The sequence below is a fragment of the Pholcus phalangioides genome, unplaced genomic scaffold (assembly GCF_987345545.1).
Source record: "Pholcus phalangioides strain wild (caught in Gottingen) unplaced genomic scaffold, Ppha-v1.0 ptg000008l_1, whole genome shotgun sequence".
In the NCBI taxonomy this organism is placed as follows: Eukaryota; Metazoa; Arthropoda; class Arachnida; order Araneae; family Pholcidae; genus Pholcus; species Pholcus phalangioides.
Genome location: NW_028301601.1, coordinates 48,764,892 through 48,791,426, shown reverse-complemented (window position 1 = coordinate 48,791,426; position 26,535 = coordinate 48,764,892). Strand labels below are relative to the sequence as shown.

At 37.2% G+C, this 26,535-nt stretch overlaps 2 protein-coding genes and 1 non-coding gene across 4 annotated transcripts in view; 2 read left to right on the top strand and 1 right to left on the bottom strand.

Moving 5' to 3' along the window:
• LOC149084430 (uncharacterized) overlaps positions 1-18,428 on the top strand; it is a 244,429-nt gene extending 226,001 nt beyond the window's left edge. Inside the window, exons 21-29 of one of the 2 annotated variants that reach the window (XM_089234822.1) lie at positions 2,242-2,348; positions 4,136-4,232; positions 6,085-6,235; positions 14,003-14,069; positions 14,214-14,283; positions 14,816-14,904; positions 15,010-15,139; positions 15,865-15,906; positions 18,294-18,428. In XM_089234822.1, the coding sequence (XP_089090948.1) occupies positions 2,242-2,348; positions 4,136-4,232; positions 6,085-6,235; positions 14,003-14,069; positions 14,214-14,283; positions 14,816-14,904; positions 15,010-15,139; positions 15,865-15,897 (744 nt within the window). In that variant the 3' untranslated portion in view covers positions 15,898-15,906; positions 18,294-18,428. Of the gene's footprint in view, positions 1-2,241; positions 2,349-4,135; positions 4,233-6,084; positions 6,236-14,002; positions 14,070-14,213; positions 14,284-14,815; positions 14,905-15,009; positions 15,140-15,864; positions 16,704-18,293 lie in introns of those variants that run through there. The other variant, XM_089234821.1, reaches the window with a different exon arrangement.
• Positions 2,492-2,575, top strand: TRNAL-CAG (transfer RNA leucine (anticodon CAG)). The gene has a single exon. It is a non-coding gene; the product is annotated as a tRNA-Leu (tRNA).
• A 313-nt stretch (positions 18,429-18,741) lies between the features above and the next one.
• LOC149084429 (uncharacterized) overlaps positions 18,742-26,535 on the bottom strand; it is a 64,505-nt gene continuing 56,711 nt past the window's right edge. Inside the window, exons 28-31 of the mRNA XM_089235314.1 lie at positions 25,958-25,999; positions 25,533-25,586; positions 24,939-24,975; positions 18,742-24,378 (exon numbers count right to left, since the gene is read on the bottom strand). Coding sequence (XP_089091440.1) covers positions 23,525-24,378; positions 24,939-24,975; positions 25,533-25,586; positions 25,958-25,999 — 987 coding nt within the window. The 3' untranslated portion in view covers positions 18,742-23,524. The remainder of the gene's footprint in view (positions 24,379-24,938; positions 24,976-25,532; positions 25,587-25,957; positions 26,000-26,535) is intronic.

Genomic DNA, 26,535 nt, shown 5'->3' with positions numbered 1-26,535 from the left:
ATAAATACTCAATGCTAAAATATTTTCTTGGAAATATTAAAGAAATTTGGAAACAATTTTGAAGAATGGAAAGAGATAAAAACATTGCAAACATTTGTACAATGCAATCAGTAAAAAAAAAAAACTAAAAATATGCACTCGTTTTAAAACTTCGGTGATTTCATGTACTTATATATTCATTGACTATAAAAAGTGGTGAAATATATGCACTTACATATAATCTGGGCTCTAGTAATAATACGTATACGGTTCACATAATAACAATGTCTCTTAATATGAAAATTTAGTTGGTGGACTCCATTCCCTTGAACTCAGACAGGACTTAGCACCAGGGGGTTATCTCAAGCAGTGCACACCACTGCGAGAATTCCACATCTCCCTAGATGTGAGCGTCGATCTCCTCTGGAAAACAAGTTATCCGTGTCTAACAGAACTAACATTCAGTAACTTGTGGACACGTAGTTAATCTTTATGGCTTTAGATGCCGTTCAGCTAGTCCATAGTTCAAAAACTTTTCATTACATTGCCCTCTTCCTCAGAAATTTTCTTCTCTCATTGCCCCCAACTCAAGTGAATTCATAGGATCCTATGTTAAATCCGTAGCTTCCATCTACTCAGGACCAGCACACTCCAACAATATTTTACAGGAACGGAGAGAATGGTAGTGTCCCGTAAAAACGGGACGCATGGCCTGCTTTTTGAAATTCGTAGAGTGCCACGTGTTTTGGAAATAATCTTGATTTCAGCACTGCTTGGAAGAAGGCTGGCCACCCAGGCACGTAGCCAGAAATTTCGTTCGTGGGGGGGGGGGGGTTTAGCCATCTTTTTCCCTTTTTTTGGGTGATTTTCTATATCAAAAAATGAATATCAAAAAACTACAGACTATGCAGAACAAAATACTCAGAAGATTTGTTGGAGCCCCTTGGTTTGTTCGCGGAATAAACATCAGACAAGACTTGGACATACCTCACATATTCACATACATTAAGAAATTAAACAATGATCAATTCGAGCGAATGTTTAGTTCCCAATTCGAACATCTGAGGGAAATTGTTGACTATGATGCTGACTGCTTAAGGAAATATAGGAGGCCCAAACAAATTGGGCGCCTTACATGGGAGAATTTGTAAAGATGCTTTCTTCTACAAATCTCATTGTATACATACTATTTTAATACATAAATTCTCTCATTCAATTGTATATACTCACATTACTTGCATACTATGTATCTATCCACTTTTGACATTTATTCGCATCTATTCGATTTGTATCTTCTCATTATTGAATTTTGTATATATACATATATTTCCCAATTGAACTTGCATATTGAGCTTGACCTGCATATGATGCACATTTGAAAAAGGTGTAAAAAAAAAAAAGAGCGGGAAAACTCTATTTGAACTTTGGATTGTTTTGCTTACATAAAATTTGTCAACAGTAAATCCCCATTAATTTCTGATGCACTGAGTTGAAACAGAACTTTATTACCTGTATTGCATTTTTGATGTTATTGCTGGGGGTTTTTTTGCGTCGCGACTCCCATGTGATGTTTTTCCCCCCATTCCACTTGGAATAGATGTTGCCAGCTGGAGATTGTGTGACCTGCTTCTGTGAACTGTGATGACATTTGCCTGCTTATAGCCAGATCATGACTTCTAAACAATTTGACCAGTTCTTTTTACATACACTACACATTCATGCAAACACATATCTATCTACAAACATGTACACATTTTCTTCTTCACAGGCCTTCTTGGCCAGTTTTTATGCCGGCAGTTGGCCCTCGCGGGTTGGGAATCGGCTCAAAGTTCAATTCTGGTTCTGGTCTGGGTGATTTTCTCGCATTTCGGGTGGAACCAGACCCCAAGTCTCCTCCCCCCCCCCCCATTCGCAACGGTCTTGCGGCCACCCCTGATATAGATGATGCATGTTTACGAAACCAGACTTAGCCTAGTCATCGGTTTCATTCTATTTGCATTTCATCTCTTTCGAATTATGGTAATTTTTTCAGTGGGGGTTTGACGATTGCCATTCATTATGACGATTGCACGGGAGCTGGTGCTAGAGAATTTGCACTAGAAAAATCTTCGAAGTCCCAGAAATGGATTAATTCATTTTATATTGATTCCAATGGGAAACCATATTTTTCGGTTACCGAATTTTTACGGCAGGAATGAATTAAGTTCGTAAACAAAGGGTTGACTGTGTCAGGATTTTGACCATTACTCTTTCTTTTTCCAGGAATCCGCACCTGAAAGGAAACACTTCAAAATAATTGCTTTGGTCAGCAGTTTACAGTGCCTGGTCACTGTTCTGATCACGCTTTTAGCATCGGCAATAGCATCGAGGTAATGCATGCGAAAATTGAATATATTTTCTAGTCGTATTTCCTATTATTTTGACACACACCTCGCACGTTATTTTATGCAAATGCATGAATATATTCAAATATACAAATTTTCTCCATTATACTAAGATAATAATGGTGTGTGTCAGGATGGCCGAGCGGTCTAAGGCGCTGCGTTCAGGTCGCAGTCCGGTTCTCCGGGCGTGGGTTCGAATCCCACTTCTGACATGAACCTGTTTTTTTTTCTTCATATGATTAGAGGTGTGCTTAACGCACAAAAATCACCAGATGAAAAATTGTAAGGCCGGAATTACGCAATAAAAGTTTAATAAAAGTACTTTTATAAAACTTGAAAAATGCCACCGATAAGATCATCGGTTGCATTTTCTTGAATGTAACCAATAATCATATTAGTGGCATTTTTCAAGTTTCATAAAAGGACTTTTATTAAACTTATATAGTGCAAGGCCGGTACTACACAAAAGTTTTCTAAAAGTCCTTTTATAAAACTTCAAAAATTCAACCAATAAGATTATCGGTTGCATTTGCTCGAATGTAACCTATGAGCTTCATTGGTTAGATTTTCTAAGATTGATGAAAGATCTTTTATAAAACTGGAAAAATTCAACCACAATAAGCGCATCGGTTACATTCGAGCAAATGCAACCGGTGATTATATTGGTTGAATTTTTCGAGTTTATCAAAGAGCTTTTACAAAACTTTTATAGTGTAATACTGGCTTAAGGCCGGAATTACACTGTAAAAGTTTCATAAAAGTTCTTTTATAAAATTTAAAAAATTAAACCAATAAAATTATCAGTTGCATTTGCTCGTATGTAACCTATGAGCTTTAATGGTTGGATTTTTTAAGTTTTATGAAGGATTTTATCAAACTTTTATAGTGTAATGCCGGCCTAAGACGATGAAATAGATTATAGACAAAATAGACCGTCTGTGAGGTCATCATGGCTCATTTGAAAAACGTGAGATATCCGGATGCGCGTTATGACAAGAAGCGACGTAACCGGACATCGAAGCTGACTGAAATGAGTTTTTCAGCAAGATGACTGCCAGCAAAGTAAGGTTTTTTTGGGAGGGGTTTTGAGTCAAGATCCGCATTTCACTTGGTGAGAGGCTCTGAACAAAAACATTTAGGACCTTTATAGAACTAATATTTTCATTTAGGAAAAGAAAAAATCTATCAACGTGGAAAATCTATAAGAAAATAAAAAGAGATAAAAGTGAAACTCTTCTAGGTATGTAGGTATATATATTCTGTGTGTGTGTATGTATGTACATACATACATACATACATACATACATACATACATACATACATACATACATACACACACCCCAAGGTCGGATTATTCAATCTGCTTCCATAGCTTAGATGGTAGAGCACTCATTCGGCAAGCGAGAGACCGGGGTTCGAGTCCCGTGGGGGCAGTGATGCGTTTTCTTCCTTGTAATCTTCACACACATCTCCACAGATAACCAGTTCATGAATATCATAAATATTGTATTAACCAGTGGAGAGGACATTTCTATATGCATGTACCGATTCGTTAGAAATTCTGCAGAGGAATGTGTTCCTGTATGTGGTTAAGTAGAAGTAGTAATGCTATTGATACAGTATACTATTTTGTGGTCTGTCCTTGTTTGTAATTATTTAAATATTGTGTTTTTGGGGGTTTTTTTTTGCGAAGGATGTTCCGTTTTGAGTTATTCGAAGAATGACCCAATAGTGCGTCTAATATTTCGTTTGTTTGATCATAATTTCCTCAGGTGGCAGAATATTTCCTGTGCAAAATTTCAATTGTGTGGATCCGTCACTTTGATTTATTTCCAGCTCACCATTTGCTTATCGAAGGATGATTTACAGGTAAACATCCCTGATAAAATTTTTATCAAAGCCAAAATTATTCAATTAATTTACAGAGACGATATTCAGCTAATGAATTGATTTATTGATTGCATGCCGATATGAAAGAGAAGTGAGTGTGGATACTAAAGAACTGTAAAAGGGTTAACGTGACATGTTCTGCCAAATGAAAGGAGACGATAGACGATCCCAAGTGGAACATGAAATACCATACCAACCCTGTCCTATCTCGAACCGTTTTAAAGTTATGGCGGATAATCGATTATGGAAGAAAAATGAAAATGCTTTAAGTCTCAAAAAACCCCTAAATTTATGAAGTTTCTGGAAGAGTTAAACGCAAACTAAACACATTCTTTATATGACAACATATGACACATTCTATATATGACATTCTTTATATGAAAACATTCTTTATATGAAAACATTCTTTATATGAAAACATTCTTTATATGAAAACATTCTTTATATGAAAACATTCTTTATATGAAAACATTCTTTATATGAAAACATTCTTTATATGAAAACATTCTTTAATATGACATCGATTTTATTGAAATATCTGGATTTAATGGTGAGGTACAAGCGCCGAAACATTGGTGAAGTTCAAATATAATTGTCGCCAGATTCTGTGAACGATCTTCTAGTTACAATCGGTCAAATTTACCAAAACCTTGAAAACCTTTTGGAAACCTGGTCCGTTGTACCAGCTTTCCAAAGCTTTAACAATAAACTGTATCGGTGATCTAGTTGAGGAGAAATATTTTCTTTTGTCTGTGATACATCACTGAAATCTGCGTTCGTTGAAGTAATTTTAGTAGGTTTTGGCGAGAATTCGATTTCTCACTTTAGCAATCTCTCAACGCTTGAAGCTCGCCATCAAATAACAGATATCCTGTAGACGGGAAATGCCATCTTATAAAATTATTTCTGCAGAAACAAATTGTCAGCAAAATCTATAACCGCCAATTCCGTCGCTGTGGTGGTCTAGTGGTCATATTGACGGACTCACATCGCCGGGTTCGAACCCCAACGGCACCATATAGTGGTGGTCAGCTGAAGTTGGTTTTCTGTGGTTCCCAACTTCGTGGCTCAAATGCGAGCCGATCTCCCATTAAAAAGTCTCGCCATACAGAGCAACAGGTCTAAAAACAGTACAAGTATTCAGTCATTACACTTCACTTCTGAAGTATAAATGGCAGCACTGAAAAATCAAACACTAGATACAGTAACTATAGTAAATTGCCCATGGCGATAGACCTGAGTTGTGCTCGATTTGAAAAAAAAAACCGCCAATTCCTAATTTTCGTCGACTATCTCCTTCGACGAATGCTGATTTTAGTGAAGTATTACAAATAAAAAGGTAAATTTCTTTTGAACTATAACACCGATATGGTGTGTTGTAGGCTCGTTCGAAAACTGGCGCAATGGATAAGATTTTGGTGAATTTGTTCGATTGTAACTACAAGGGTTTTTGCGGAATCAGCTATTATATATTTTGAGCTTTGCCAATCTTTCAGCGCTTGTAGCTCGCTATCAAATGCAGATATTTCAATGAAATTGGTGTCATCTCTTGGAGGATTTTTTTCAGCTTTTTCTAAATATGTGCTTAGTTTGCTTGTAAATGTTTCAGAAAATTCACGAATTCGTGTTAATTCAGACTTCATGAATTTTTTTTTACCGTGATTGATTAGCCACTATAACTCGAAAAAGTTTCGAGATAGGACGGTGTTGGTAGGGTGTTCCGTGTTCCACTTGGGCTCGTCCACCCCCCCCCCCCGTAAGGCAGAACATGTCACGTTTACCCTGTATAGTTTAAGTGTGACACTGTGTGTCCCTTGTCGTGCAATTTCAGAATTTCTCCATCATGAGATCAGAGATTTTGCAATTCCTGTATCTGTCAGCCATTGCATTACAGCCGAGTGTTGTGTTGGTGAATTACATGGAGATCAGAAACATATCTGTAGGGATAAGAACCAATGTTATCATTTCTCTTCTGGCTTGGGGTATGTTGCACTTTTCTATAATGAATACACTAAATGTATATAAAGTCATGTAATAAGTATATTTTTTTACATATGTAATTACTGTCTGTATTCAATCCATAATTATTTTATTTACTGACAATTTTTTTTATCTGGTTCATTGTCAATTGACTAAATTGGGATCCGAAAACTTTCCCTTCACCATTTCATCCAGGACAGGTGCAAATGAGTGAGTGATTGATCGTAGTTGTGATAAAGTGATTGGATTAGTGACCGTATTGGGGAGTTGTGTGATCGTATGAGGCACTATGGTAAGTAATTAATGTAGGAAATAGTGTGCTGGCACTTAGATTGAAGTAGCTGGGCATTTAAATAGGTATCTCCAATCTGATTCCAATAACTATTTGAATTCCAGAGAATGGCTAAATATGGCATTTATTAATGCGGAGTAACATGGGGTACGCACGTTACACATGAAAAACGAATTTTTAAAGTCACAGAAAGATACCATTTCACACAACTACAAACGAATACCTTCTTCCGGACAACGGAAGAGAGTAGAAAAAAAGGGCACCTGCGAACGGTGTGATGACAGTAGTATACGATAATAGCACACTTGCCGACTCTGCCACGACATCACCAAGCGAACTGCTGCGCATTGGGTGAGTACGTGAGTACGTGATCGTATGGACGTCCAAGTGACTCTATGAGTGACCATATGAGTGGGTGAGTGAGCTGGTGAGTGTTTCATAATTGTACTCACTGAATCGCTCGCTCAGTCGGTAACTCACTCACTACCTTGGCCACTCAATCGAACACTAATTTGGTCACTCATACGGTGGCTCATCCACTCAAACAACCAGTCACTCATTCACTTGCCCACTCATACAATCACTCACTCACACTTGATCTCCGGGGTGAAAATTTCAGTGGCGAAATGTGAAGGAGACGAAACGTACTAGGGTGAAAAGTCGGGGACGGAGTGTCAGGAGCTAAGTTTCCGCTAACCGATTCAAACGCTTGGATTTGTTTAGAAGAAAAAAAGATGACAATAATACGGGTGGGGGGTGATTCGGAACTCAAGTGCAAAACTTTGAGTGGTAGGATACATATAACTAAATACATAATAGCGAAAAACAGTTTCTGTCGCACAATGCACGGGCGCCACGAAAGTAGTGAACCCTAGACGGCACTGGTATTGAACGCGCTGGTTTTGTGCCTTATCGTCATTCCCATCATGCATTGTATAAGGCAGGAGGTAGGGTGTCCAAATAAACCTTCGAAGACCGGGCACACCCCGCTTCCCATCTCAGAGAGGTATCAAAGCGTTCCCGAAAGATAGGTGTGTCCTGAAAGTTTTATTAAAAACAACATAACATGACCACCTCAGACGAAGGCAGCAAAATAAAATAATTTACATAAAAATTGATCGTCAACTCCTGAAGTCATATAACAAATAAATAAAATCTAAACAATCAACGCCAATGGGCAATCAAAATTATCCATTGGCGTTGTCCAAATAGACCGTGACAAATCCCGGAATTCCTAATTAAAACCCGGGACATGTTAGGAAACCCTTTTTTGGGGGGACATTACAGAATAAAAAATTGCAAACTTACAATGCGTTACGGTAATATCATCTCGCCGCTTCCACACAAATGTGCCAAAATGAGTAAAGCATCAGAATAGCGCTATGAATGTCGGACGTCCCGGATATACGGGACTGAAAGGCGTACAATGCGAAGAAGAGGGATTTTTTTTGCATCGAAAACTTTTAATTTGTTGCACAAACATAAATCCTTTCTTTTCGAGATCATTTTTCTAATCTGAAGATATTTCATGGAGCTATAGCATATTTTATTGCAAATGTTAGCGCTCTCTATTGGCTCTACAGAGAACAAAAATAAAATAATGTGCACGTACTGAAGTCAGCTTTAACACTTTAGTTTCAATGTTTCTTTTAAATAAATTTTAATTGACAATGTATTTGTCATAATTTTCAAATGTCTTATCTAATAAAAATATTATGTACATAGTGGTTAATATACATTTACAGTTGTCGTGTGAATCATAATATTCGATTAAATGGGGAGTCTTAACATTGTCTTAACAGGAGAAATTTTGGTTGCACAGGATTTTATCCGTTACCCAATTACGCGGGACGGGCTGTACTTGAAGATGGTTCTATTTCGTTCGATCTTTGATTGCGCAAAAGAAAACCGGCACAAATTGCCATCCCGAAAGCCTTTGTGAAACGAAAATCGCTTGTTTACATGTGTCCTACCCTTATTCAATGTTTTGCCCATAAGTTCTGAATCGTCCTGTATTACTGCTACTTGAAAAGAAAGCAGTATCTGTAGGGTTCGTTTTCAATGAATAATTGCCACACACAATCATAAGCACTCTCTGCCACTTTTATATATAATATTTGGTTTAATCATGCTTTATCACAATAAACGTTATACTATTAACACGTCCTCCTCGCTTACAGCGAGCCTTTGAAATTACCTCCTGAGTCCACAGGAGCCACTCTCTAACTAACCGAAAACACACCAAGCTTCTTTTCTCTTCGTCGAGGGCCTTTCTCCCCCACCCACGCTTTCTACTCCCATCATGCTCCTTCCCAATGGGGGAAAACCTTACATTACCCCCTTCCTAAGCGTGAAATATGCATAACATATTTTACAAGACAATCTGATTACATGGATTGATACTGATAATAGAAACTAGGATATGATCAAATAACACGATACTGATAGCAATAAATATTTACATAATTTGCAATAAAACGCAAGTAACCATTAATGTTCATTATTTCAGTTCACACAATTCATTCTGTTCGGAAACGTGACATCACGTCTGCGCTTACGTTGTCTGTCCCTGGAGTGTCCGCTTCCAGGTGTTGTGATGATGGTCGGACAGTATGAGTTTTTGTTCTGCCCCTACTGATGGAGTAATTGAAGCTCTGTCTGAGACTTCGTTCTTTCCTCTCAACTGGCAAGCCTCACATGCACACACAAAATTCCTTCGTATCCTTGACAATCCCCTCCCAATAAAATGAGTGCTAGATTCTGTCATTTGTTTCTTAGCACTCTTGTACATGTCCCTCAAAAGGAGTTTTACGCAAGGTTTCTAGAATATATAATTCTATAATATAATATTTCTAGGTTTTACGGGCCCTTCGCAAAAAAACTTTTTTTTTTCCTTTGGTAAAACCATAGACTTAAGATATAAATAGACCGCGCACGCTATTCATAAAACTTGTCGAACGTGAAGAAAAGATGAGCAGTATTGTCGGGGAAAGAACAGGTTCTGCGCTATTACATTTGGCGCGTTTTCGCAGAAGCTAGGATGTTGCTGTAACGAAATTTGACTCAATTCGATCAAGTTGATGAAAACTTTCCTTCATTTTTTCAATGAATTTCACTCATTTTTATGTGAAATATTTAGGGAGTATCAGATTTGAAAAAATAAATTCTATAAAATAAACAAATATTGGAAAACGGAACAACGTATATGTTGTAAAGCCTAATTCATTTATATTTTTAAATATTCTCTTCATTCACTTTGTCGCTTTTAATTTCGAAACTTTATTTATACGAGGGGTTATTAAAACAAAAATATATCTTTCCAGAACATTACAATTACTCTATATACTCATAATTAATGTATAATTAATTATAATGCATCATATTATGTTATGTAATGTAACACATTCACACTCATACCATATTCAGTCATGAAATAATATTCAAACAATAAGAAAAAGTTTCATTTCTAACATTCCTGAAAAACCTTTTATAACCTCATCACACAAAACTGTAAACACTTACATAATATTTCAGGATTAAAATAGATTTTACTCAAGAAAATTACAGAATCTCATCATCAATTTCTCTAAATTATAAGAATTAAAATTCCATGTAGAGTATATATGTAATAATTTAAAGTGTGTATATATATATATATATATATATATAATATTTTAGGATATAATATTTCATATATATAATATAATATTTACACATGTCACATACATATGTAATCTCTTCGCTCCAAAAGTATGCATATGTTAATCTTAATTTAAGGTATTAAATCGTTTTTAGAATGATTCTTTTTCAAGATAACATCTGAGGTACACAATATATGACTTCAGGTCTTAGTACAGATATTGACTCAAAAAATCAATTGAATAATTAATTTTCTTGTTTGAAGCGGCAATTTCACATACAACAAACATAAATTAATGAATAAAAAAATTTCTTTTCTGTAATAGTTTTATCTCAGGTGTGAAGAGGGGTAAAAATACTATTATTTTTATGCAAAACTGCAATTGTCTAGAGGGGGGGGGGGAAGTTTTCCTCACATTCTATTTAAATAGAATATTTTTCATAAATTTCTCCTTCTGAAAAGCATATTTTCTTCCAAGTTGAGCAAAACTCGAATGAACTCACTAGCTCGCCAAATCTCGCCAAATCTTGCGGAGACGTATATTTCAGTTAAAACTTCATAAAACTCACAATTTCAATCATTTATTGCCAAAAATTCTATTAAAACATTTAATAATGATTCATGACATTTGAATTTTACCAAAACTTGGAACTTTAATTGAATTAAATCCAAAATGGAGTCGTTAAAAACTGAGATTACGTCAGAAATCCATTGGATCGTCAATTTAATATTCCAATTTTTAATTTATAAGAAGAGGAATAAGCAAAAAAGTATTCCCTTGTGAAAGGATACTGGTCCCCCTTTCCTAAACCGTTCAGAACATCCGAAAGCTGCGCAAGTGTTGGCCATTCTAATCAAAAATAAGACAGCGCGTGTAGATCGTCATACGAGTAGCCATAAGGAAAGCATTGCCAGAGAGATTCCCTGACCAGCCTTTCGACCGGAGTCACGTGACTCCGGATCTTTGCTTCACATTGTAACCCCTCGCGCGCACTCTATAGTATTATTACTCTGTGGGTAAAACCAACCCCCAACCCCTTTGTTGAAGGGCGCAGCCCGCCGTATCCTCACTTACCCTTCGCTGCTGACTCCCATTCAGCAACCAGTGGGTCGCTTCTTCGAAATTCTTCTTGTGGGGTGAGGGTGTGCTCTGTTTATGTTTTTTCCTCTCATCCACTCCATCTCTCCCACCCTGCTTTGCCGGCATTTCGTTGTTCGTTATATGATTCTTGTTCACAGCTGCGATCTTTTGGACCTTCACTTCCCCTTTGAGTAAGTTGATAATTTGTGGATGTAATATGGCCTCCTCACTTATGTGGGGTGTAATAGCGCACAAGATGGCTCTGTGGTGGACTACACTTGTTTTGTCCGTTACGGGAATGGCCAGATTGATGTGTCTCAAACCTGCCAAAATAGGCTTTCCGAATGCAGGTTTCAAATATGTCTTTGCTTTAGACTCTGTCTTGTGGCGAGGGACCAAATCTTCTCTTAAGACAGAAATTTGGCAACCTGAATCAATCAATGCATTCACAATTTTTCCCTCAATGCTAACTTTCATTCTCTTCAATGCGGTGATAGATTGGATATATCCGGAATCCTGTCTGATATCGTCACTGATACCGATTCCTGTTACTGAAAACGCTTCTGTATCTTGTGGTACACTTTCCGTTTCTATCTGGTTGACTCTAGTATCCAAATTACCTGCTCTTCTATTACTCATGCTGACTCTGTTCTTATTTTCAGGACAGTTTCTTTTTACATGGAATCTTGACGAACAAATGAAACAACCTTCCTCTCGAAGTGGCTTCTGATCAGAATATTTCTTTCCATGGTCATGCTCACGAAAATATCTATTCTGTTGGTTATCATAACATCCTATGTCAGAAAAATTTTCTGAATGTGAACCGCTATTATTTGTCGCACTCGTGTAATTATATACTTCTTTCGCGAGTTTGACTGCATCTAACCAACCGTCTGTTTCTTTCAACTGTATATAGATTCTGATGTTTGGGGACAGGCTTTCTTTAATTTTATCAACGATGACCAATTGTTTCAAATCCTCAAATGTGCTAACTTCCCTCGACTTGAGGTATAAATCTACAGCTGTTTCCACCCTGACCGCATATTGACTACACGTTTCCTTCGTTTTCCTTTTCATTGTATCTAGATTCTTTTTATGTTCAATGGGAGTGATTTGAAATTCCTTCAAAATCATCTCTTTGATTCTGTTGTAATCATCAAAATCGGGTTCTGCCTGCCTCATACTTATGCATCCAGCCTTCCCCTTCAAAATGCATAGTATAATTTTCCCATGGTATTCCTCCGGGACCTCATACAACTTGAATATAGTCTCTGCTTGATGAAAGAAAAAAGGCCAATCCTCTATGTTGTCCGTCACCTCTGGTATTACACCTTTCATTAAATTCAAATACCCAATAAAATCATTATTTCCACGTGTTCCACGTCTTTCATTATGTTTTATTGTCTCTACCTCTAATTCGTGGTTTCTTGCTTCTCGCTCTGTTCTTTCATCGATAATACTATTTAGTAATTCTTTCACAAATTCTGGTTCATAATGAGGGCTTTTCATGATTAGCTCTTTCAAATCCACAACCTTTGCGGCTTTGGGGACTTCCACCCGGAACTCATCTGCTAAAATCAGCAGGTCCTCTTTTCGTCCCCTGGCAAAGATGGCCATTTTTAATATTTTTTCTTCTATTTTTTTAAAAATCAATATCGAATGAAATTACTGTACGAAATAGTTCGGTTTCGCCTGATAACAAAAATGTGACCGCTCACCTCGGTATAGGCGAAAGTCTTGATGCTCGTTCGTTTCTGCCGATGGTCGAGCTTTCACATGAATATTCCGATGTCTTGAGACACTGGTGACCACCCAATGTGTGATCAGCTACGCCAAGTGATCAGTCCTGATCCTTCTATTTCGTCAATCGCTTAACGATGATTTATTCCTGCGATCACCTTCGCACAAAATAGTCAGTTTCCATTCAGTATAGTTCTACTGATCGCACTGCTGACACCACTATGTAGGGTTCGTTTTCAATGAATAATTGCCACACACAATCATAAGCACTCTCTGCCACTTTTATATATAATATTTGGTTTAATCATGCTTTATCACAATAAACGTTATACTATTAACACGTCCTCCTCGCTTACAGCGAGCCTTTGAAATTACCTCCTGAGTCCACAGGAGCCACTCTCTAACTAACCGAAAACACACCAAGCTTCTTTTCTCTTCGTCGAGGGCCTTTCTCCCCCACCCACGCTTTCTACTCCCATCATGCTCCTTCCCAATGGGGGAAAACCTTACAGTATCTATGGACTTACCGTTTTCTCTGCCAGGAGTTGTTAACCTTTTTCAGTCGCGACCCAAAATCAACAACAAGATCAGCTTGGCGGCCCACGGGACTGTTTGTTTTTTTTAAATTAGTGAAACCAATGACGCATTTATGATAGATCTTTGAGTGGATATGTATGAGCCATCTCGGAATCGCCTGCGAATCGAGTCTAGGTCGTGATCCCCCGCGAATCAAGTCGTGGCCCATAGCTAAAGAGTCCCTGGCTGCAAGTGAATTTGTACGAGCTGTCTCGGAAGCACATGCGAATCAAGTTTGGTTGATGACCCATAGCTCAAGATTCTCCGGGTGCAAATAAGTTTCTCTCTCTCTCTGGATATATTTTAACCGAACTTTCATACAATAAAATATTACATTCTTGTTCCAATAAAAGTAATTAATTTGCTTGCAAGTTTTTTATTTTTATTTTATCTTGACAGATGCAATTTACGCATTTTTCTGAAACGAATTTGTGTTTCAGGTTTTCCAGGGTTAGTCACTGGATGCATCGCGCTCACCAAAATCATCTTCAGGGTCCAGACGGAAGTGTTAGTCTATACTACTTCAATTCGATTCACTTTTTAACGAAACCGTAACACTGCACACTGAAAATATTGAAGAAAATGCATTCTTTATTTATCTTTTTTGCTCTTATTTTTCCCCCTATGACTGGCATGTTTATTTTTTTCCAGGACGCTTTGGTTGGAATTCGGGAGCTTAAATTTCAATATTTTTGCGATATCGGCGTTCGCTTTAGTTGTGGTGAGTACATTTTAGTACTTTTTATAATAAAATATTGTTTGCCTGCTGTTTGCCTTTTTTGTATTTGTCTAACCTCACACATGCTTGCATATTAATAAACATTACTCGGGGTTCTTTAGGTTCGATGCACCAGGGCTTTTGTGTATATATTTATACTAGTATATGTTGCTTTGGATTTCGCATTTGAATTATTTAAAGGCAGATTGTCCTCCAGGTTCCCTAAAATAGGTGGTCTTCCGAACTCCTTGTATAATCTGATTCTTTTAGTGATAAGTCTGACGTCACCCATGTTTTTTACAATTGTATATGAATGCACATACGTGATTAGGGGTTTTTCAGATCCTACGATAGGTACCCCCTATTCCTTGTTAATCAGAATTTTCTGCAGCACGACAATGTGACTCCTGCGCATGAGCTTACATCGCGTAAGTGACAGAGCCTGGTTGTGCACGGTCCGTCCTGTTCTGTCTGCTGTTGTATCTCTTTGCAAGAATTATTGAATGAATTCTCAATCATTTTTTTCTTTTTCTAGGTCCATGCACTTTTGGTGGTTCATTTTAAAGCACACATGGCGAATGACATAGAAAAGTGTGAAGACCAAAAAACAATTTTCAAGGGCAAGTATGTATTTCACACTCATCTCGATTCGATATTTAATTGTGCATTATATATATAGTATATATATGTGTGTGTGTGTATTATTTCCTCTCTAATATTTAATTTCAGATCTCGGATGTTATGGCAGTCGTCGTGTATATTGGCAACTGTTCTGATATCAGCAGTAACCAGTACCCTAATGTTCAGCCTGTATAACATATACATAGAGTATGCTTTTTCGCTGTCATCTGTGATTCTGGTAATTATATCTTCATGAAATTATGTATTTGACGTTTTAAAACTGTAGTGTTCAACCATTATACCTCTTATATACGAATTAATAAAACTCGGCTATAACCACCTCGTTAAAAACGTCCGTAATTTTTGCTTTTGGCCTTTGCAGGTTCGTATGTAGAATAACGTTAATGGACCACCTTGCTTATAATGTTCATAGAAACTCAACGACCTCGGATATAACTACTTATTTTTCGTCATTCTTTTGCTTCCGTTTCCCAAGAAATTCTTTTAAAAATATCTCGTTCTTCTCCAACGGAGCTAGATTTAATTCGATTAGGAGGCGAAATAAGCCACTTAAACCTGTGTAGATTTTCAAGTGTATGTTTGCCTATCAAATAGAGGAAGAGATTTGCTCATTTTTAAATTTAAAATGCTATATTTGGCCTCAATGGCCTACTTCGGCTATAACAAGTATTTCCAATATGACCCAAAATATTTCTTTCTTCTTTCATTGTGGACTAGAAAATCGGAAATGTTGGACCAACCAGTTTTGAAGCAACGTGTGCTGGGTTATAACACTCGGGTTAAAAATGAAATACCAAGCTATTATCTTACCTACCCGTGTTTTAGATTGGTAAACACTTTGAACAGCGAATATGAATGAATGCGTAAAATTATCAGTACGTTAAAATATAAAGAGTTCACAGTTACACATCAGTATGTAATGCTTTTAATTATTTCTTCCAGAGCTTCGTAATTCCAGCATCGCCAGCTGTATAAGAAAATATGGTGAGTTCATGGGTTTCATTATTTCCTTGTCAACAAAAATCTATTTTTGCGTTGTTTTTGACTTATTATTTAAAAAAAAATCATTATTTTATATTTGTGGAATATTTTAGTCAATATCGAATACAGTGATACCTCGTCTAACAAAGATAATGCGTTGCAGAATCACTTCCGTTAGCCAAAATGAGACTTTCCACGAGTTTCTATGGAAAACCGTATAATTCGTTCAGGGAATTGCCCAAAATTCCAAAGTAATTTTTAAAAATACTAACAAGCATTATAAAAAAAAAAGACACTGACCAAGGAAGATGAGATAAGCGACTTCACAATGTGTGAAAGAGAATTCAGCAATTTCAGATCCGAGCTTCCATTTTTTGGAATTTTCAAAATGTTTCTGAGTTTTTTGATAGTCGAAGAAAGCATTCAAATTGCAAATCTCAGCAGACTATGAATTTTACAAATTTTGAATTTTTTCATTTATTTCTTTTGTGAAGAAATACTTTCCTCCGTTCCAATTTTTTCAACCAAGATGATGCAGAGTATATTCATATGCATATAATTTTTTTTCCCAGAACTTTATTGCAAAATTTTATGTAATAAACTACATTTTTCTTGTTCTCCTGATAGTCATTTTAAAACCTGAAAGTGCTGCCCTCTGATGAAAGTCCAAAAAAGTAAAAAGTTCTTATCCACCTTTCACAATCCTTGAAGTCAGGGTTTAACTCAGGAAAATACACTACAAATGGTGTACATATATACATATACATACATACATTTAGTACATGTTCTTTGCGCCCCCCCCCCGGAAAAAGTTGAAATGACGGCCCTGGGGTTTAACTCCCAGGGTCAAAAGAAAAAGCTCTACAGTGAGACAAAGCAACCAACCGACACATATTTCTCATCAGGGTCTGAAAAGGTTAAAATGAGAAAATTAACTTTTTTTTTTTTACATTACGCACGCACGTAACTGTTGCGAAAATTATGTAAATAGTCATTATTTGTCATTTATTATGCCATCTTTAACTTGTAAATTAGTCATTTACGCATTTCTCTGTTAAAATATCAAATTTACGACAACTTTGGCAAGTCTATTGACAGCCCCGTACTTTATGATACCAAAGGATCTTTCCAGAAGCTTCCTGACTTTTCTCAGAATGTATAAAAGCGCCGCTAGAGTGGAACTGAGAGTTAAAAATTGTGTTGAGAGAGTTCTCTCACGAGAAACTAATTTTACGTGGCTCTATGTTTAGCGTGCATTGCCAAATCACTGCTTGTGAATACGTTCACGTAGTCATCCTGTAAAATAAATCTGTCCTTCAAATTGCTTCTTGCTTTGCCATCTCGAGTGCTTGTGAGAGACATTGTTCGGAACACTGTGCAGCCGGGTCCGTGATCACAGTGAAGAAAAAAAGTGCGTGAGATTTTGTGCTATGCGTATTTTTCTCCCGCACAGATACAGATGGAAAAGATAAGTTCGTAGAATGCCCAAAAGTTCAGTTTGGTATTAAGCGTCTCACGTATATGTACATAGTTCATTCAAGACTTTTTTTAATGCGTTTTCTCAGCTTAATCACTCATTTCACACAGAATGGCCCCAAAATTTTCTGAAAGCGATTCCGAGGAGGAAATGAATTAATTGGTGTCGGTCACTCATTTGATTAATTTTCATCAGCGTGAAAATTTAGCTCAAGACGTGGCTGCATATGCATCACCTCAATTAAAATGTTCGTTAACCCGGGTATAAAAACGTCGAAAAAGTCTTCGTTAGACGAGGAGAATTCGTAACCGAGGTATCATATAGCTACAGATATATTATTATAAATTCAGCAAGAATTTATGCATGATTTATTGCCTTTTCCCGCACCGCGAACATTGAATGGTCCATCTAGCAGTCCTTTTAAACCCTTTAAGATTACTTTGATCATTAGGTAAGGGACGGTAGTTTTTCCATTAATAAGGTGAAAAAAGTCCTGAAACAAGAACACCAGATAAACCGTTTGTATGTAATCGCCTGTCAAAATAGCTTTTCTGTCAAAATGGCTGCTTCCGTTGTTCTAGTGTTAAAGGAATTGAGTTTGACATCTACTGATGACAAGAATGACACTTTTTGGTTTTGTTTGTAATTAAGTAAATTAAGTTTGTAATTTACTTTGTTAATTAAGTAAATAATTTTGTAAATTCAGTTTGGAATCTTACTTTCAGAAAAAAAGTGCTTTCATGAACGTTAAATTATTTTTATATAACTAATGTGAAACTGATGTCGCCAATTAGAAACATTGGCCGTTGAAAGCTTAAAAGAGGTTTTACTCACACACACGCACAAATGCAATTTCAAAAAATAATTTGTATTTTTTTTCTCTTATTCATGCTGACATGGATTAATGTAACAGTTGGATGTTACAATTCTGTCTTTCATAACATTAAATTACCCTTCGACCATGAAATTTATTCTCTGGAATGTTTTACCATGTATAATACATGATACATGAATATGTAAGTAATGTACAGCTACGAAAACGAATAAAGTGTCCATTATTTATTCCCATATTAGCACTGACGTTTTTGGACTGGTCATTCATATTGTAATTTAATGTTGCTCTTTCAAATGTAAATGAAGTACGTTACATAATACAGTTTAGAAACTGTGTTATGTAACTGTAAAAAAATATATGTATTACGCCCGAGTGGCGCAGTGGTTCAATGCGCGCCATCTACTGTGAAGGTTACCGGCAAGGTCCACAAGTTCGAATCCGGCCAAAGAATATCTGAACTTCAATAGCGACATAATTACACACATCAAAAAAGAAACTACTAATAATGAGACACTATTTTCATGATAATTCATTTTTTTTATTGAATTGTTTTTCCCCGATTAAAGCTCACAAAATAGAAATAAAATAAGATTCCAAACAAAGGAAAAATCAACATGAAAATAACGAACGAACTCGTAATACAATTGCACGGTATTTCTCTCTCCCTGAATATAATAACAATAGGAATACTTGTGACGAGTACAATAAATATTTTGGGAGGGGAGTGAACATTAAATAATTCGACACGAATGTTATACAATACAATGAGCATATCTGCAATATTGCACGGAATCGAATAAACATTTTATAATGCAATATTTGAGATTTATTTGAACTGTGTGGGAATATGCCGTGGCAATAACATTGAATAATTTATGACAACATACTGGACTGAGACGATTGAACTTCCTTTCACGTTAAGCACTTTGTGACACAACTTCTCTCATTAATGATTACATCATTTTGTAACATGCACCGCAATCTACAGCATGATCTATGATTTCAAAGGAACAAAATAATTCTTCCATGGTTTTCCCAGACTCTTCCAACCTATAGCCATGTTCACATGCCACCTCATGGTTTAAACACAGATGCTTTGTAAAAAAACCCAATATATTTACAATGTAAAACAGATACATATATATTTTTTGATTCGTCTTAAAATAATATATATAAAAAATAGTAAATTATTTAGTCGGTCTGAATAAACGTGGAAATATATATATAATGAAATATCATGTACAGGGTGATCTAAAAACAACAGAAAAAAAAATAAAAATTCGGAAAGTTAAAACGTAGACATTAGCATGATGTGATTGATTCCCACGAGAAGGACACGGTATTGCTTTTTGTTTGATAGCGAAAAAAAAAAAGAACTATATCACTAGAGCCACCTGTGTGTCAATGGGAAATGCAAATATTCTGGCGACAGAATTTTTCCCGTTTTATTTGAAAAAATAATTCTTTCAATGCATTTCTGCAAAACTGCGTCTCGCTACTGTAGGTCATCGATTTTGTACTTTTTCTGTGACTTTCGCATCACCTTGTACTTATATAAAAGAAAAAAGAGAATTGATTAATTATCAATAACATGCGTACCGGAATGTAAATTCTGAAAACTGGTGCAAACTAACACTCATAAAAGTATATACGTGATGGAAATTATCAAATCAGTTCAATATTACAACATTCTGGAACATGGAGATGAATGAACAAGCTCGTGCATGCACATAGTAGACATAGGAAAGTCCTTGAGGCTAAAATAAATTACAAACGAAGAGATCTACAGCTACGAAATTCAAAGAGCGTATAGCAAACAAAAATTTTACGAATGAGGTCAATCTCCGAATCCCTGGGTAAAAATTCAGTGAGCTTTTCTCTTATCCTTGTTTTATGCAAGGACTTCTCAACAATTGGCCCCCGGGAAAAGTGATGTTCTGGTAGGCCCCGCACTTATAATAGCTCATATATTCATCTCCTTACTCTCGAAACTCATGGTGATCTCACACACCAGATCTCATCGTGTAGGCTCCTTAAGGACATGATCCACACCCCGCATTAGAATGACTCTAATTCCATAGGAACCACTGATGGATTCTGAAGCAAGTCACGCTTTTTCCTCACCACATCTCACATAAAAGCTTCATTCCTTATCTGAATTTTTTTTTCACAGCTCTGTGTTCCTAACCCTTAACCACCCGTCATGGTTTCCCTTAGAAACATTTCCACTCATCGCACCCTCCCACGAATACTGTAGAGCGACGTGACCCCCAGGTTGACAACCACTGATCTACCTTACTATGTCGAACAGCTGTAGTTCTCTGCGTTAGCAAGCTATTTCAGGTTGAAGTATTTTCCTAAGAACACTGCATATATGTTAGTCATGAGTGAAGCGAAAGTTTCCAGCAACTTGGTTCTCGTTCATTGCAAACAATGACTTCAGAGTGACAAAGAACTTAGAATGTGCTTATTCAATTGCATGCTGAACCAACAGGGAAAGCAGGATGATACTTTACAGTAAAAATATGAAAAAACGAAACAAGAGGACAACAAAATATGAAATTTTGTAGCGGTTAGTGTTGCATTTGCAAGATCTCATGAATTCATCGCGATAATCTTGTACGTCAATGAAAATGTTAGCAATTATGAATTGGGTGAATAAATAATGTCCCAATGTCAGTCTATTAAGAGTGTCGGACTTAATACAGATGTTTCCCATCAAGAACAATTCTCCAATTGATAATAATACTGCTCAATCGCACCGCACCTCGCAAAAAATTCCTCTGTGGAATTTCTAACGCGATTGGCACGTGCCAGAACGTGTGTTCTGAGTGTACGTGTGCAGCCTTAAACGAAAGTCAGCTTGCTCTCTATCATTAAGCGGTTTATACCTACCTAATTAGACCTCAGAAGTAAGAAATGAATGCGGCTTGACCAAAGTGATCAATTAAAGTAGCGTTTCTCAACCCCGGGACCAGTAAAATGTCTGATCATAACAGGGACAACTCAGAGTATGTAGGTCCGATCTTTTATTTGAACGCTAGTGAATATTATCGACATTTGCGGATATACAACTGAATAATTTCCATTTAATTAGAATTAAATTTTCAAATTTTCCTTCGGTCATGTTCTATCTTCATTTTCCGCTGAAAATAGGTTGAGAAACGTTGAATCAAAACAAATAACAATGACAATAGCGTCAATTGTTTTCTCTCTGCAATAACAATTACTATCGTGACGCTTTTGTACTTTGAATATCATGAGATCAAGACTATACCCGACGACGATGACAAGTTCAACAATCAATAACATAAACTAAACGCATAATAACATTAGGGGGATAAATGAGGTTTTGTCATCGAGCCCTAATACCAGTTTTACTGACTACAGAAATATTTTGAACATAGGTAAATCCCATTGAGCTCTGTTTTCTTCAAAAAAAAATCAAACTTTTGGGGTTTTGTTTGTACGTTTTTCTGACTCTTAGATACTGTTTAGTATAACGTCCATGTAACCTATTTCATTATGGCCATGGAGTTTTCTTCTACACGGGGTGTCCCTGAACTCTACCGCGAAAATTAGAGAGGTGAGAATGCACGTAAAGACAAAATATATTCTGTAATTGCCGACCATTGCATTTTGCCGCTCGGGGCAGTTGCCCTCCTGCCCCGAGTTCCTCCTAGTTCTGGCCCTGATCGTAACACTGGGTTTCATTGCAATTTTTTTTTGTTTCGAAGTGCACTACCACTCCTCTCAATTTAGTGGTATAGTTATGGGACACCTGCATCTCAGTTCATTGCTCTATAGGTTTTTTTGTGGGGCGTGATGACCCACTCCACTATTGGATCCACTGCGTTTTGCACCGAACATTCTTCAATATTTGCATTTCAAGTATACGGAATGAATGTTATGTATAATTATGGGGTTTATAGAGAGAGGTCATAAAATAACTTTGCCGATATATGAGCCCTAGCGGCCGCAATTTTAACGAATGCGAATGAAATTCGAGACGTAAGCGTTTGAGAGCATGCGCTGGAGACCGAAGAGAAAAAACAAAATCCTGAGTGAGAAGCATTTATACATCTCTAATTTCATTCGCAGTCGTTGATTTTTGCGGCCGCTAGGGTTTCGTACATCGGCGAAGTCATTTCTCATAACTATCCTGTACATTATCATTTATACGGATTTTATGATCAACCGGGAACTATAAATTCTCAAAAGATGTAGCCAGATTCATGACCATCAAAAACTAAACAATGTTAATAATAGCCAAAATTATACAGCTCATTTATTGATTAATTATAGCGAGAGGTTTCTTGACTAGTACGTGATGGTCTTTGAACTTAATGGCGCGCTATTTAATGCCGTCATATACACACCGAATATAGTATTTATAACGGGGATGCACAACCTCTTGCCAACTGGCGAAATGCCGCCAGACAAATTGTTCCATCCAGGAAGGGAGAAGTGTTTTGGTAAAAATGCATCAACACACGCAATACGTTAAACATATTTCCTTCATAAAAATATGGGATATCGCCACTTACAACCAAAACATTGTCGAATGCAAGTAAGGTTGCCAATTACAGTGAAAATAATTGTCAAAGACAAGTAAAATTGCAAATTACAGCCGAAAGAAATTTTCAAAGTCTAGCAAACATGCATGCTACCGCTCAAATTGCAGAGGAATCGCAAATAGGGTTGCTGCAAGTTATATTGGGTAAAAATGTAATTTTAATGTAATTTATTTTTAATGTATGTGACGCATTTGACAAATATGTAAAATAAATATACGAAACGACAATAATTAATTATGATAGAGTCATAATTACCATGATGTAATTTATAAGTCAAGAAAATAATCTTAATTCCTGATATATGATATGGAAAATTTATAAAAAAGTTAGGAAGGCCAGTATTGTGGGAATGTCCCGTAAAACACCGGTCACATATGGTCACCTCATATATACACTACAGAAATACCGTATGGGCGTCGGAATGAAAAGGTTGTGCATCCCTAGAATTATAATATGGGTTTTGATTGCAGAGAAGTGAATCTTTTACATGCTCAACAGATTAAAACCAAAATTCGGATCAAAAGTACAATTCAACGGAAAAACGTGAACAATGTTGAGTTTGGTTGATTTTTTCCCCACCCTGTATAATAGAAACGCTCGTTAACTATGTTCAAGCTTTCCGAGAGGTATGCGAGATATGTTGATGGACAATATATGTATACATATACAATGTATGTAGGAGGAATGTTGAACGCGCGAACGTCTTCCTGATATACGAAGGAACTCCCTGGCCTAAACCGAAGTCGTATTCCAGGACTGGGTGTGAGGATCGCCAGTCGACTCCCTCGACGAGCGGGAGCCGATCCCTCGCGGGTCCTCGCAGTACACCACTGTCTCCAGGGAATCGGTGTGGTGGGCGAAGTAACTGTTCTTCAAGGTCCCTCCTCTGTCCTCTAATAAAGGGTCCGACAACAGCTGTTCGTCCGCGCCGCAATCACTGTAGCCTTCGCAAATGGCCCTGCTCACCGAGAGCTGCGATGACCTGAGCGCGGTGACGTCGGCCGTTACTGTCTGGGGAGATGGGTGGAACGTGGACGTCAGGTTCTGATGGTCCGTCGTGTCACTGATTGCACTGGTTTCGATGTTCCGCCACTGCTGCTGCTGGTGGTGGTGGCGGTCCGTGCCGTCCTCGTAGAAGACGGGCCTCTGAATACTTTCGGGTTGTTGGTGGTGCTGAAGGTGGAGGTCGTGCTGGACGACGGCCGGCGAGCCGTCGCTGTAACCGTGCGGTTGCTGGTGGGTGGCGTAACGCCACTGCATCTGAGGGTAGCCGCTTCCGTCCTGGTCCGGATTGTAGAAAGCGTCGACCCTTCTCTTGGATGGACTGTCGTTCATGGACGCCGTTGGCGAGGCAAGCCTGCCGTGCTGGGTGTGGGCCGAGATGTCTGGAGGTGGGGCCTGCTGGTGCTGTGGGATATCGGACGATGACATTTCCTGTTGGCTTTGGTGGTAAGGATTCAAGGATTTGGAGATCGATGCCCTTTCGATTTGGGAGTACATCCTCTTGATTCTGTCGGAACGCTTCTCGGCCTCCTGATGCATCTTGCTGGCATACGTGTCATCGATCAGTTCGGGTTTCAGAAAACCTGCAAGAACAAATTCTCATAAATCCGATGATATTGAATTATTTGATCAATGTCGAAATTGAAGGGGTGTGAGGAACAACGAAACAAACGAAAATGGCATTGTAATGTATCGAATTAAACATGGGTGTCGATGGGTACATTAAATGGAAACATAACAACAGCATGTGGCTTATGTCGAGGCCGACAACACCCCTGAATCATCACGTTGGAATAATTTACCACCTGTTACCCCAGTCGACTGGATTCAAGTGGAAGAAATAGCAAACACACAGACATGATGTAAAGAAAAAAATTTCCAAAACGGGCCCCCTCGAGAAAATTCTGCGTACGTCTATGATTGCAGGGGTATGGAATCAAAAGAAATTTAATTTCAGAACATTAGTAATGAATGGAAATAGGAAATCTAACAGATTCCTGAGACATTCAGAATCCAACTAAGCACAGGGGTTGTCAATAACCTTTTGTGTTCCACGGGCTCTTTGGGCCATTAAGATGAAATCCTGGTTAAAAAGCATAATAACTGTTAGTGACATTAAATACAGGAATTCAACAGAACTTACTTTTGAAAGAGTTGTTTCTACTCGAAATGGACGAAACCTGAAAGAAGACAGTAAATGTATTAATGAACTGGAAATATTTTCCAAGTGTATATGTTCTGCGAAAGCCCGAAGTGCGGCGTGACGGGACCCGATCATTTGGCGAAATGACTGGAGATCCCTGGCCAGAGCTTGATGTGCTGACGTAAGATACCCGATAGGAGTTAAGTTCATTTTTTTTAATCGCCAAAGTGTGATGCATGTCTATATATAGCAGCTGAATTGGATTAGCTCCATGTGACGGGAGAGAAAAAAAGTATAAAACAATTACATATAGTTTTTTCTGGTTGATTTAAAAAAAAAATCATGTTAGCCTCCTTGGAAAGATGAGAAAAAAAAGAAGCATTTTATGGAAAAGCCGAGACGGCCAAAACCATGGGAAAGCCCGTTAAAAAGTACAGGCCATATAGGTACAGGCCTACGTATATTTCACCCTACGTAAGTTTCTGGCCCGCGAACATCAGAAATACGGCATAAAGACGCTCGGACTGAAAAGGTTGTCACCCGTGGTAAAAAGACCGATATAATTTAATAGAATATTTATTTAAAAAAAATTACCTCGTGTTCGTGACTCTCACTTGATGTTTCATCCCAACAACAAAGGATGAAATGCTGAAAAATAGAACGAAGATACGTGAATGAAATATAGATTAACATATTATTGTATTTTTATAAAAATGAATCGAATAAACAGATATTAATCTCAGTTCTTTTACTGGAACAAACACGATCTGGCTAAAGAAGACATTATAGGATCGAAACAAAACAATGCTTTTTATTCAATGTTGAAAATGAATATTTTCCCGAATTTAGAGGAAATTCAACTTTACATATTTGAGAAAAAAAAAGTCTTATGGTATCGGAAAACGAACGAAATTGCTTTACGGGCTACTTTCTTGACAATAAAAGACATGATATAACGGCTTTGACTGTTGAAATTATAACTCTCAAACGTTTGAATGCAGTTAAGTAAGAACACTCACCCTTTCACTGCAGAAAGTGTATGAAAGAAATACTGTGAAACCCTGGAAAAAAAAAATTTCATTAATGCATAATTGTCCGTAATTTTACATACTGACGTCAAATATCACATTCATCCCCCCCCCCCCATGGTCGCCCCTTCTTCATTTCTCAGGACAAGTTACGTAAAAACTACTTCAAAACTCAATACTTCAAAAATGCACTCACTTTTGTGAAGTATTGTATTTCCTTCTTTTCCTTATCTCAGTTACGAGCGTTTTTTCCCAACTCAGATTTAATCAGACATAAATTTTCGTTAATGATAAAAAGTTTTTCTATAGATCTCATTAACAATTGCACATATTGTAACCTTTCGGTTTTTCAGGATTCGAATCATGTATCTGATATGATATTCGAATCTGTATATTATTCGAATCCTCTCACAGCCATTTTTTCTCTAATCCCAGATCCAAATATTTAAATCTCTCTTCAAGTCCCGTTAATACACAGAGTGTTTCAAAAAGAATCACCCGATTTGAAATGCGTATATTACGAAAAATATTGAACATACACGCTTAAGATTAATTTTATATTACATTGC